Below are 12,167 nucleotides of genomic sequence, written 5' to 3' on the forward strand. Positions count from 1 at the left end.
CCCCTAAGTGTTTCCTCCCACCTTGACTTCCAACCAAGAGGGCAGCTTCTGTCTGTGGCCAGAAGGCTTGGCCATTAAAGCTCTCCTGAGGCAGAGCCAAGCTCGAGCCTACACATCTGAATCCCAGACCATGTGGGGAGTGAACACAGATCCTGACCTTCTGTTGTAGGCCAGGGTCTCCGGATCTAATATTGAGGCAGAGGTTGGGGTGCAGGGTGGGTGTTGGGAGTGGGAAGGTGCAGGACTAGACAGGGCGAGGTCAGCCTGGGGGGGCCAGTGGGGAGCATTGGAGGCAAGTGTTCCTCATGTGCCCAGGCGGGCCACCTGGTAGGCTGCCCTGGGCAGCTGTGACCTGGCAATGTGGGTCCTGCAAGAACCAACAAGGGTCTGTCCACTTGGCATCCTGCCCACCACTGGGCAGTAAGGCCTCAATGGGTGACCGTTTCTGTGGAGGCCTCCTGTGCCACTTGAATTCACGCCTCTGTTTGGGGGATGGCTCCCCCAAGTCCCAGGGCTCTGCTAAGGGGAAGCTGGAAAAGGGACAGGAAAGGGAGGACTGTAGGCTGGCTTTGCGTTGGTGTGGTCCCCCCTAGCTACCACTTGTGTGTTGGTGTGGCCTCCTCACGAGGGTCTGAGCCCTCTTTCTTGGTGGGCCCCATGGATACCTCAGGTGCCTCCTAGCCCCTGTAGAGTGGCACCCCACCTCTTGTGGTAGGGTCTGTTACGCCCACCGGATGGGCTCTCTGCCAAGATGCCCAGGAGGCAGCCAGGGTTTGTGGCCCAGAAGGTCTCCTGCTGTGACACTGGTGAGCGGGCGCCGCAGTGACCAACTCTGCCGAACCCAGCGCCCTGGGGTGGGTGGCCGAGCCCTGTGGGCAATGGAAGTGATGAGCAGGGCCCATGCCCCTCACCAATGCCTAGATAGGCCATGTCTTCCCACACAGGAAGGCCACCTGGCTCTGGGCCACAGGAGGACTTCTGGCCTCTGTCCCTCTAGGCTATACCCCAGGGACTGGTGTGTGTCCACCCAAAAGCCACGCTTGAGCTCTCTCCTGTTCTCAGTGGTTTTGTAGGTTCCCCCACATGGCCATGGGTGACACAGCCATGGGGTTGGGGTGTGGCGGGTGTCGTGGGAGTGGGGCAGCCTCCTCACACTCCACCTCAGCTGTGTGCTCATCACTGAGCTGTCACCCTCCGAGGGCCCAGACACGCTGGGAGTGTAGTCTTCTGCCACCTTGTGGCTGTGTGCGATTCTCACCTGCTGCCAGCCCCGGAGTGAGCGGCCTCCTTTCTGCACAGAGGCCTCTCCTGTGGGCCCGCCGGCTCTGCCGGCAACAGGCCAGTGTGCCCGGAGCAGCTGTAGCCGCACGTCACTCAGCATGCAGGCTGGTGTGCAGGGTGCACAGCCTGCAAAACCCAGGGCTGCCTCTAGCAAGTACAGATAAAGGCTTGTCTTAGATGGGGCGGGCGTCACCCTCAGGAATGTTCCAGAGTGTCCTTTGGCTTGCTGACCACTGGGTCATCCTGCCCAGTCCACAGCCTGGCTGGGTCGGGTGACAGGCAGGAGGGGTGGGGCCCAGTGGCAAGGTTCTGTCGTCTGCTCTGCAGTGTGGACATGTCCAGGGCTCTTTTCTGGTTGGTGCAGAATGTGGACTTGCCAGGTCTGTGGCTGTGTCTCTGGTGCCCCAAGCCCAGGGAGTCCATCTCTCAGAAGGCCCTGCTTTTGTGCATATGTTCCACTCGCCCCCACAGCCCCGGGCTCTGGCAGTTAAGAGTTGGCAGGGGGCTCCTGTGACCCTTGCTGTCAGCAAGCCCATGGCCAACCACGCTCTGGCACCATCCAGAACACACAGCTCTAAGCTCAGCTGGCTTGGTCCTTGGCCCTGCCATCCGGCACAGGGCACAGAGCTGCTGCCCAGGTGGCACTGGCCTAGCCCTTGGAGGCCTGTCTTGGCTTGCTTTCGGTGCCAGTATGAGGCCCCACTGGTGCGCTCCGCCTCCGGGTCTGCTTGGGGACCGGCTTAGTCTGGGCTCCTCCAGCCTCCAGCTCCAAGCCCCATTTCTCCTTTCGGGCCACCATCAGGCCTGTGGTCATGGGTGGCTTTTAGGAGCCGGCCCTGAAGTAGGATATGGGATACAGCCCCTAGGAAGTGGTCAGCAAGTCCTTCCTTGAAGGGCCTGTGGGGCGCACCTCCACTCCACCCTACCTCCCCACCCACAGAAGGCACCCCTTATAAGGATCTTGCAGCTGGGGGTTGGCTGAGTGCTCATGGCTCACCCTCTGCCCCTTTGCCTTCCCCAGTACTATGCTGAGTGCCACGGTGTCATCTATGTCATCGATTCCACCGACGAGGACAGACTGTCGGAGTCCAAGCAAGCTTTCGGTGGGTACAGCCCACCCAGGGCTGGGGGGCTGTTCATGTCCAGTCCGCACATCCCATGTGTCTGGAGCTGGGCCATGTCAGGTCAAAGGGTCCTGGCCATGAGGGAGTGGCCCCGCCTGTGAAGAGGTTGGTAGGAATGTATGGACTCCTGGGTGTGGCTGGGTGGTCAGGGGGACAAAGGGGGGAAAAGGGTGCTAATGCCTCCTCTTGCCTATTCCAGAGAAGATGGTCATGAGTGAGGCTCTGGACGGTGTCCCCATCCTGGTGCTGGCCAACAAGCAGGATGTTGAGGTGAGCCTGCCCCCACTTCCTCGGACACCCTGCACGGCGGGTCTGCCCCAAGTGCACAGAGCTCTCCTGAGGCCTCTCCTGGCTGTGCAGGGCACTTTGTCTCCACTGGGGGGGGGGGGGGGGCGGGCAGCTACACCCTGTCTCTCTGCAGCCCTGGGAGACCCAGATGACCCGCAGAAAGCTCTGCAGAGGAGACAACGGTGGTGTCTTTTCAGGGCGGAGTCAGAGCTGACGCCAACCTGTCTGCTGCTCTTGGAGTTGGCAGCGGTGCTAGCCCTACTCCCAAACCAGGGGCTGTCTGGGGAGGGACACAGGCCATTCTGGGGACCACCAGTCAAGGGCTGTGCGCAGGGTGGGTGTTTACAGCATCCTAAGGGTGCATCTTAGTTTGCTCCCATCCGCCTGCTCGTAGCTGTCTGAGGCCACTCACCAGGTAGGACCCTCCTGGGCAGAGAAGCCCTGAAGGGCCCACCTTGGCCTCCCATCCTGTTCTCAGCCCCCATCTTTGAGCTCTGGCAGCTCTAGGGACTGCCCTGGGGGCCAGTTTCTCTGATGGCAGGAAATGGCCTCAGGTGGGATGGGCTGTGCCTTACAGCCTGCCCCCCTGCACCCCCCAGACTTGCCTCTCCATTCCGGATATCAAGACGGCGTTCAGTGACTGCACCTCCAAGATCGGCCGGCGGGACTGCCTGACCCAGGCTTGCTCAGCCCTCACGGGGTGAGTGGGGCCCTCACCCTGCCCCAGGGTCCCGGGTCGCCCCACCTCATACCTACTGTCTCCACAGCAAAGGGGTGCGCGAGGGCATCGAGTGGATGGTGAAGTGCGTCGTGCGGAATGTGCACCGGCCGCCGCGGCAGAGAGACATCACGTAGGTGCACCCGGCACCTGGGGCACGTACAGCTGGTGCCTGAGCCAGGAGCACACCTGCCAGCTGGAGCCACCGGTCCCGGGGCTGGGGCTGGCTTTGCCTTTGGATTTTTTCATTTGCTTTGTTTTTTCTCTAAGACAGACTTTTGTGTCCTGAAAAGTGTAGGTGCCCGGAGGCTTCTGCCAAGGGAGTGGGGGCAGCAGGGCCCACTCAAGGCCTGGTTTTCGGCCCTGTGGGTGCCCTTTGGAGCTGCTTGCCCCAGCCTGGCCTGGGCGGGGCTTCAGGAAGCCCGGTTGGAGGTGGGTTTTCCATCCACAGCATGCCCTCGAAGCTCGGCCTCTGCCTCCTCTGATCATGGAGGTGGGCTGGGAGTTGGTGTCACCTTGAAGGAGGCCTAACCCACATCCCCGAAGGCCTGCAGGTCCTGGGCTCTGGTGCAGCCCCAGGACTAGCTAGGTGCGATCTGCCTAGCCATGTGGACCCTGCTGCCACCACCACCACCGGCCCACGTCAGGGAGCAAAAAGCTGGGAGTGGGAGGCCCCTAGCACACCTGCCACCACCTGGGACAGCCATGGCTGCCAGTTCAGGGATGCGTCAGGGATGTGGGGGTGTTGGGAGGTGGGCTGGGTCCCTATGTTGCCCCATTGGTGCCTGTGCTCCCAGCTGAGCGTGAGGGGTGCATCTCCTTCCAGGCCTGTGCCCAGCAGCGCAGGCCCTCCAGGCAACGCTGGTCCTGGGGCCCCTCTTCACATGGCCCCTGTGGGAGCTGGTGACCAGCAGCCTGGCCAGGGTGCCTGTGCAGAAAATAAAGACAGTCTGCGTGGCCCCTGTGTACCCTTCTCCGAGCCTGTGTCATGGCCACAGCCCAAGGGCGTCCAGGCCGTTTCCTGCTGTCCTGGGAATGGCTGGGCCATAGCCAGTGACCTGCTGGCTTCATGTTCCAGGGAGGTCCCACCAGCCTCCCCTCCCTCCCTCCCCAGAGGAGACCTGAGAGGAGCTGCTGGGAAAGGGATGAGTCAGGGATGGGGCTGGGGACCCAGTGGCAGGGGAAGTCCTGGGCCTTTTGGGAGGCGGGGCAGCTAGGGCTGGGAGTCCCATCCCCCACCCCTCCACCCACCCTGGAGCCGCTTAGTCCCTTGTTCCCTGGGTTCCCATTGTGAGGGTGTGATCCTGCCCCGAGGGAAAAGCCATTTCCCAGAAAGCTAGTGGGACACTGGTCTCCTGGGAAGTCCCCTGCGGTAGGGAGTGGGTGGAACTCAAAGGGAGGGGGCAGTCGCTGAGTCCTCTTTCACAGCAGAGCCCCTGGACTTGGTGACCCCCTGGGCACTGCCACTCCTTGACTGGCCCTGACCTACCCTCCACCCTCCCAGCTACCCAGAGCTCAGCTTGGGGGCGGGCCATGGAGTGAGCCTCAGCTCCCCTGTGCCCACAGCGGGAAGGCCCCACCTCCACCCACTGGCCACTTCCCATGATCCTCCCTGCCATCAAGGTCTGCCTCAGTCCACCACCGACACACAGCACTGTCCTACACAATCAATTTTACAAAAGGGTTTATAAAAACGACACGCGGTGCCCGGTCAGTAGAATAAATACGGGGCTCAGCTGGCCAGGAAGAAGCGCTTTCGGATAGTGCGCTCCACCCCCGGCAGCCTGGCTGTGTGCAGGGCCTGCAGCAGCCCCGCCACCAACGCCCCTGGCCGGGCCTCACGGAGCTTCATGAGTTGCCTCTGCAGCGTCTGCTGCAAGGACATGCGGTCCTCCCAGGGCCGACGGGGAGTCCATGCCCCCGGACCCGACAGGGCCTGCTGCAGCTGCAGGAGTCTCCTGAAGGAGACGTTCTGGAAAGCCACGAAGTCCACAAGGGCGCGCTCACACTCCTCGGTCCCTGTGGGAGGGTCAGGCCCTGGGGTGAGGGCTCCCTGCAGACAGAGCCCTCCCCATGCCCCTGCTGGGACCCCATGCCAGGAGGGTGGGTGGGAGAGGCGGCCCTGGGGTGAGGGGATGCCACTGCTGACGAGCACTCAGTGATGGGGTGGGGAAAAGCATTGCTTGCCAGCTAAAGCCATCCGCACAGTGCACTCAATGGTGCCACTGCCACTACCCGTGGCTGCTCCGTGGGTTTCGGGGACCCTTGACCCCATGAGGCTGGAGGCACTTCCCAGACGCCCACTAAATACCTCATGGCTCCAAGGGCTGGACCGGCCAAGAGTTGGGGCAGGGCACAGGCTGAGCTTGCTGCCCCATGGCCCATCCCCCCTCATCTGTGCCCCTCCCCCCGGCTCACCTGCACCCCCTGGCTCTGGAGTGCTGAGTGGAGGGCCTGTGCAGCTGGTGCACATGGCGTCATGGAAGGGGGTGCCCGGCACGTTGAGGACCAGGCCCAAGGCTGTGCAGTTGCGGTGGGGCTGGCACTGCCCTGAGCTGGAGCTGTTGGCCGAGAAGGTGCCTGGGGGACATTGCTGGCACTGTGTGTCCTGGGTGGGGGTGCCTGGGGATGAGATGGAAGGACAGGGTCAGGGGGACCCGGGGCATCCTCATGGAAGGAGTCCTGGACCAGCACCACCCACAGAGTGCCCAGCACCCACCAAGGGCAACCACTCCATAGCCAGGCGGGCAGGGCGTGTGCTCCAGGCAGAAGCCCGCGAACTCGAAGAAGCCTGGGCGGCAGCGGCAGGCCCGGTTGTGGACGACGGAGCAAGGCCGCGCTTCCTCCTCGTGCTCCCCGCAGACCACGTTGCAGTACCGGCAGCGCTCCAGGTAGTTCCAGAACTGCGTGTAGTGGTGCGGCGGGCACTGGCGGCACGTCGTGGGCTGGTCCCTGCTGCACGGCCGGTGCACGAAGGTGCCTGGGGGGCACTGGCCACACGTCAGCCACTCCCGCGTGGCCACATCCCACCACGGGTAGGTAGGCACGTCTTCCGCTGGCCCGCGCACAGCCAGCAGCAGCAGCAGGAACGGTAGTGACCTCGGCAGGATCAGGGGCAGCCTCGCCTGTGCTCTCATGATCCTCCCTGCAGCGGGACTCAGCGGGGACACCAGTTCACCACAGCCCCAGCCCCAGCCCCAGCCCCGCTCCTCCCAGCGGAAGCAGGCCCCGCCCACCCTACCTGCAGCCAACCAGAGTACTCCAGCTCCGGCCAGCGCCTCCTATAAAGGCTGGCCTCGCCACACCCCGGGGAGAGGCCGGTGACCTCCGCAGGCCATGTTATGACCCAGTTAAATTTGTTTTTTAAATATGTTTTTATTGATTTCAGGGAGGGAGGGAGGGAGATAGAAACATCAGTGAGGAGAATCATTGATCAGCTGCCTCCTGCACACCTCTTACTGGGGATCAAGCCTGCAACCCGGCATGTGCCCTTTACTGGAATTGAACCCACGACCCTTCAGTTTGCAGGCCAACTCTATCCACTGAGCCAAACCAGCTAGGGCATGTTCTGACCCAGTTTGGGGCACAGTCTCAGCACCCTCGCCTGGCCTGGCCCAGTCCCCCTGCCCCCCCCAGTGCAGGAGGCAGTGCTATGAAGGCCCTCCTATCACCAGGCACAGCTTGTGATCCAGTGACAAAGCCTTCCAGGGAGGTATAAGGGGCGGGGGGGGGGGGGGGGGGAGGCAGGTTCCTCTTCCCTCTGCTATCAGTGTCTTCCTGTCCAGCTGCAAGGATGGAGGCTGAGCCAAGTTTAGACAACGTGCTCACAGCACCCTCTCATGGGACGGTGGGAGGGGGAGCCCGTGCAGATGCCCCCATCCTTTCTCTCTGGCACCTCAAACCCCATCACCAAGCCCAGGCAATGCGAAGAGCATCCCCATATGCCAGCAGCTTTATTCAGCCCACCTCCAGGCACAGTCCCAGCATGCCAGGGAGCAGACCACCCACTCCAGGTGCGGCCCAGCTGTGGACCCCTGAGCCCCCCACCCCCACATGCCAGCAGCCCGGGAAAGTTCTGGGGAAGCACCTCGGCCACCCACCCCACAGTGGCTTCAGGGCTTCTCCCAGGTGGCCCGAGACCTGGTTGCGGTCTCAGGGGTGTCCCTTGTGCAGACCGGCCTCTCTGACTGGTAGGTTGCTGAGGTTGCTGGTGCTGGGCCTGGCCCACCCTGAGCCAGCAGACAAGTGTCCATGCTGCATCCAGGGAGGGTGGCCTCAGCCTTGGAGGCCCTGCCGTGCCCAGGCGTCTCAGAAGAGTGGCCCGTGGCTCTGCTTCCTGGCGGAGGCACCCCAGGTCCAGTACGCAGTGTCCTCCTGGGGGTCTGGGAAAACACAGAGGACGCTGGCCACACCTGCCAGGCACCACTGCCCACCCACCCCAGAGGGGTGGTGCCCAGCAGCCGTGTCCCCGAGGGCTGGTCAAGACCTGGGTGCTGCTGTTAGCAGGAGGGACATGGGGAAGGGATGGCTTCCTCTGCTGGCAGCCAGCACCCACGAGACCTACCCACTCAGACTGTCTGTCCGTGGGGTCACGGGGGTCCAGCCGTGGCCTGAGGAAGGAGGAGATCTTGCTCTGGGTCCTCCCTAGTCTCTCTGGCTCGGAGGGGCCTGGACACAGAGGAGTGAGTCTGAGGGGTGGCTGGTGCGCCTCTGCTGCCCATGCCTCCCAAGGCTGCGGAGGCTCTGCGGTGATAGGGTGGGGGTGGCAAGAGCACCAGCAGGTCACCCTGGGGGTGAGGATGGGAAACACCTCGGAGCTCCCTTCCTGGGGTCCCGGGGGCAGTGCCTGTGTCCGGGGTGGGCCGGCCGGTCAGGTCTGCACACGTCTGCCAGAAGCGCAGCTTGTGGTGTGGGCGTACGAACATGCTGAACCCTGCGGGGAGGGGTGCTCAGGACCTGCCCCATCCCCCGAGTCTCCTCCCCCAGAGCCCCTCCAAGTCCCCTCCTCAGAAACTTGCTCTGCAGCAGCGGCAAGTCCTCGGGCCTCGAGGTGGTCAGTGCTGCCACCACAGCCACCACCTTCTCAAAGTCATCATCCCGCTTGTAGGTGGTCAGTGCTGCCAGGAGCTGACTGCAGCCTGCAGCCCCCAGGGCCCTGCGGGCATCTGCCAGGTAGGTGCTCACAGCAGGCTGGCTCGGCTTCTCCGCTTGAGGGGCGCCACACCCCTCTTGTAGACAGAGGCCAGTGTCTCCTGAGAGGGAGGGAATACGGACTGTGTCGGGGCCCATAGCCCCCAGGAGGCTCCTCCCCTCCGAGGTCTAGCTCTGGTCAGAAGCCTCTTCAGGGACCATGTACCTTCTGGTGGTGGCCTGGAGGCCAGGTGAGGCTGTCCCTGGTTCAGGTGCCCTCCAGTGTCCAGCTGCCTGGCCGCACTCTGGGACAGGGTCATCTTGGGGACAGGCTCCCTCCTTCCTGAAGGAGCATGGAGACACAGGAGTCATCCAGCTGGTCTCAAAGGGCCCGAGTGCTCCCTAGGGAGGAGGCAGGCCTGCCCAAAGGGCGGCGGGGCTCACAGCCCTCCTCGGACCTGACTTGCACAGACCCGTGGACAGCTGGTTGCTCGGAGGGACATCCTGTGGCACCAACCCCAGGGGGGAGTGACTCTGGGGCTGGCAAGTCCCCTCCCCAGGGCAGTGTCCCTGAGGCAGTCCCACCCAGGGCAGGCTGGTCAGGGACAGGGACTGGCTCCCTCGCTCTGGAAGTACAGGGCCCACTCTGGGGGGAGGGACAAGGGGCTCCAGGACCCCGGTGCGGGTAAGACGACAGCTGTACATGCTCTGGGGGCCGGCATGGTGCCACCCTGCAGTGATCCATTGGCCCCTGTAGAAACAGGGAGGCTGGACCAAGCTAGAGCCCACCTCAGGACCACAGGTGCCAGCCCCTGAGGGTCTGCCTGGGGAAGGCCCCACTCACCGCCGGGGTCCGGGGCTGGCTGTGTCCACTGCCCACGTGGAAGGCTGTGCTCAGGCAGATGGCTACAGCCTCGGCCCGTCAGCTGGAGGCAGAGCTCCTCAAATCGTTGCTTGTGGTGGGGCCGCACGAACTGGTAGAAGCCTGTTGGAGGGGGCGTCTGGGTGCGCGGGTGCCACGCGCTGCAGCCACCATCCGGACCTTTGCTAGGGAGCAGGGACCACCCTGCCCCGAGGTGACCCACCCGGTGTCCTCTGCCCCACCCCGTGACTGCAGCACCCCAGGCACCTTGGAGCAGGCTGTGCTTCTTGGGGTCTTGGGCAAAGAGGGGGCTGAGGTGGTCTACCAGAGCCTGGAAGTCGTCCGAGCCCTTGTACTCCTGCAGGGCCTGCGTAAAGGCGGCAAAGCTGGCCCGGCTCAGTGCCTGCTTCACGGCCACCATGAAGAGCTTGGCTCTGTCCGCCTGCGCACCTGCCGCCAGCCCCTCCTGCTGGACACAGCCAGGAGCCCATCAGACACACGTCACCCTTCAGACCCTTCACTGTTCCAGGGTGTGGCTGGCAGGTGGCAGGGGTCCTGCTGAAGGCAGCCAGGAGGGGCTGCAGGGAGGCCACGCCTCTCAGGACCAGCACAGGTGGATCTGAGGCCCTGGGCTGCACCTCCAGCCCCACCTCCTGCCCCCATTGGGTTCCAGGATGGGGCATCCAGGGCCAGTACAGCTGCAGCGGGCTCTCTCAGCTCAGAGGACACGCCTGGCTCGGAGGTGGGCAGCTCACAGCAAGGGACACGTCTCAAACCCAGGGGCTGGCAGTGTCCTGCTCCATTCCCGCTGCGCCCTAGGCCCTGACATGGGGCCTAGATGGGAAGCATGGAGGCCAGGCTTTCTTGTCTGCCCAGCTCAACCCTCAGGGCAGGCCCCTGGCACCCAGCCCACTTCCTGACACCCCCGCCTGGTTTTTCCCAGAAGCAAGGGGAATGGACAAAGGCAGTGTGCGGGGCTTTCCGAGGTTCTTGGCCCAGACTGTCTACTCAGTTGCTCTCAACTGCCTTCATCTGAGGATGGGGACACAGACCCTCCCCATGTGTGGGCATATAGCCTCTACCTCCTGCCAGGGCCCAGCACTGCCCTGGTGAGCCAGCCTGGCTACAGGCCCGCCCCAGTGCAGCCTCCAGGGCCGGGCCTGATTCCCACCTGCTGGGGGCAGGGCCTTCTGTGGAAGGAGCCCACGTGTCTGAAGGGCCCAACCTGACCACAAATGTGCAGGACTCGGCGTGGGTCCCAGGACAGGGGCCCCTTGGCCAGCGTCAGGCTGTGCTGTTCTCACACACTTTGTGCTCCCACCGTGAAAGGCTGAATGAGGAGAGGGGGCCTGTGCAGGCCTGGCCCCACGCCAACAAGCAACTGGGCCCCAGGAGCCTGGGCGGGGAGACCAGTCGGTACTGTCAGGACCAAGACGCAAATCTGAACCTCGCCGTGAACATCCCAGCAAAGTGAAGGCGGGGCCAGGCCGGCACCGCAGCCACACTGCACACTCAGCTCCTGCACCCAACACCACTGCCCCGCCGAGCCCCCCACCCCGAAGGGACAGTGGAGTTAGAATGGCGCAGGCTTGGCCGGCTCACACCTCACACTCTGCCGGGTCAGGGCCACGGGCCGTGGACAAGAGCACTAAGAGCCGCAACAGCCTGTGGCTCCCACCACATCCCCAGGTGGGTCTGGGTGGCTCACCCACCTGGCAGCTGACCAGCCTGATCTTCTTCCTGCCTCCTCTCTGCTCCGCCACAGACCTCTTCTCACCCGGGAGGGACGTGCTGGAGCGGCACTGTGCCTGGGGGGTCACACAGTTGTGGTCCCAACCCAGGCCCTCGGCCCCAAAGCCCTGCGTGGCACTTTGGAGCCACAGTGAGGTCAGCTGGGGGTAGAGCCCAAGAGCAGGTGCGGGCACGTGGTCTTGCAGTAACTGACAGGGCTAATGGGAAGGGAACAGGGGATGCCACCCAGCAGGACACAGGGACCTCCAGGTCACAGTGACGGACTTCTGGGCGAAAGCCGCTGGGCAGGAGCTGCCACGGCCAGGCTCCCGAAGGGCGCAGCAAGGCCGGGCCCCAGAGGACCATGTGGAAACCACAGGGGGCAGTGGAGCCCCAGCGAGGGGGTGCGGGGGAGCACCAGCCAGGGGCTTAGGTGTGGGCTGAAACCCCAACCACCTGCCCAACAAGGGGACTTATGGGGTGAGTGTGGAAGTGCCTGAGAACAGACAGGCAGTGCCTGGGGTCTGTGTCCATCTCTGGAGCCCCAGCACCCGTACCTCCTCCTCCCCAGGCCCGGCCTGCTCCCCGGGCCTTCGGGCCAGCTGCTCGCTGTGCTCCAGGGCGGCCAGCAGCCCCACAGGCCTTCGCTGGGTGTGAACCGACTCCTGCTCATACTCCACACACAGGCTGCCCTCGGTGTCCCCGCTGTCCCCGGAGGCTGGCAGTCCTGGGGGAGGGCAGGGGTGATCAGGTCCCCTTGCCTGTCGCCAGCCTTGTGGGAGCAGCCCCCAGCCACGTCACCTGGCCACACGCACCTGGAGGCCTCCGCCTCAGGCTGGCGACGTGCAGGTCCAGACTCTTGGCTTTCTTGGTGGAGAGGGCCCCGAGCGACACAGCCACTCGGACGGTGCCTTCTCCCGGGCCCGGGCTAGGGGTGGCAGCTAGGGGCGCCGGCATCTGGACAGTCACAGGTGGTTGGGGTTGGGGGTCCCACCCAACTCCTCCCCTGGGGAGGGCAAGGGGGCACAGCCAG

At 64.1% G+C, this 12,167-nt stretch overlaps 3 protein-coding genes across 10 annotated transcripts in view; 1 reads left to right on the forward strand and 2 right to left on the reverse strand.

Moving 5' to 3' along the window:
• The window catches only part of ARFRP1 (ADP ribosylation factor related protein 1), a 6,214-nt gene extending 1,837 nt beyond the window's left edge, over positions 1-4,377 (forward strand). For 2 of the 3 annotated variants that reach the window (XM_059705025.1, XM_059705028.1), the window contains 3 exons: positions 2,303-2,384; positions 2,605-2,675; positions 3,461-4,377. In XM_059705025.1, the coding sequence (XP_059561008.1) occupies positions 2,303-2,384; positions 2,605-2,675; positions 3,461-3,700 (393 nt within the window). In that variant the 3' untranslated portion in view covers positions 3,701-4,377. Of the gene's footprint in view, positions 1-2,302; positions 2,385-2,604; positions 2,676-3,292; positions 3,394-3,460 lie in introns of all 3 variants that reach the window. The other variant, XM_059705027.1, reaches the window with a different exon arrangement.
• A 139-nt stretch (positions 4,378-4,516) lies between these two features.
• On the reverse strand, positions 4,517-6,621 carry TNFRSF6B (TNF receptor superfamily member 6b). 2 transcript variants are annotated; one of them, XM_059705023.1, is made up of 3 exons: positions 6,131-6,621; positions 5,830-6,033; positions 4,517-5,448 (listed from the first exon to the last, which is right to left on the reverse strand). In XM_059705023.1, the coding sequence occupies exons 1-3, from the start codon at positions 6,546-6,548 to the stop codon at positions 5,144-5,146; spliced, it is 927 nt and encodes a 308-aa protein (XP_059561006.1). In that variant the 5' UTR covers positions 6,549-6,621; the 3' UTR covers positions 4,517-5,143. The 2 variants fall into 2 exon arrangements, with proteins under 2 accessions (XP_059561006.1, XP_059561007.1); XM_059705024.1 differs by having other exon boundaries at positions 4,517-5,430; positions 6,131-6,620.
• A 724-nt stretch (positions 6,622-7,345) lies between these two features.
• The window catches only part of RTEL1 (regulator of telomere elongation helicase 1), a 48,780-nt gene continuing 43,958 nt past the window's right edge, over positions 7,346-12,167 (reverse strand). For 3 of the 5 annotated variants that reach the window (XM_059704997.1, XM_059704998.1, XM_059704996.1), the window contains exons 26-35: positions 11,950-12,091; positions 11,692-11,861; positions 11,116-11,211; positions 9,671-9,872; positions 9,386-9,526; positions 8,768-8,884; positions 8,430-8,663; positions 8,222-8,344; positions 7,976-8,079; positions 7,346-7,793 (exon numbers count right to left, since the gene is read on the reverse strand). In XM_059704997.1, the coding sequence (XP_059560980.1) occupies positions 7,524-7,793; positions 7,976-8,079; positions 8,222-8,344; positions 8,430-8,663; positions 8,768-8,884; positions 9,386-9,526; positions 9,671-9,872; positions 11,116-11,211; positions 11,692-11,861; positions 11,950-12,091 (1,599 nt within the window). In that variant the 3' untranslated portion in view covers positions 7,346-7,523. The remainder of the gene's footprint in view (positions 7,794-7,975; positions 8,080-8,221; positions 8,345-8,429; positions 8,664-8,767; positions 8,885-9,385; positions 9,527-9,670; positions 9,873-11,115; positions 11,212-11,691; positions 11,862-11,949; positions 12,092-12,167) is intronic. The other 2 variants (XM_059704999.1, XM_059705000.1) reach the window with 2 other exon arrangements.

The sequence above is a fragment of the Myotis daubentonii genome, chromosome 8, assembly GCF_963259705.1.
Source record: "Myotis daubentonii chromosome 8, mMyoDau2.1, whole genome shotgun sequence".
In the NCBI taxonomy this organism is placed as follows: domain Eukaryota; kingdom Metazoa; phylum Chordata; class Mammalia; order Chiroptera; family Vespertilionidae; genus Myotis; species Myotis daubentonii.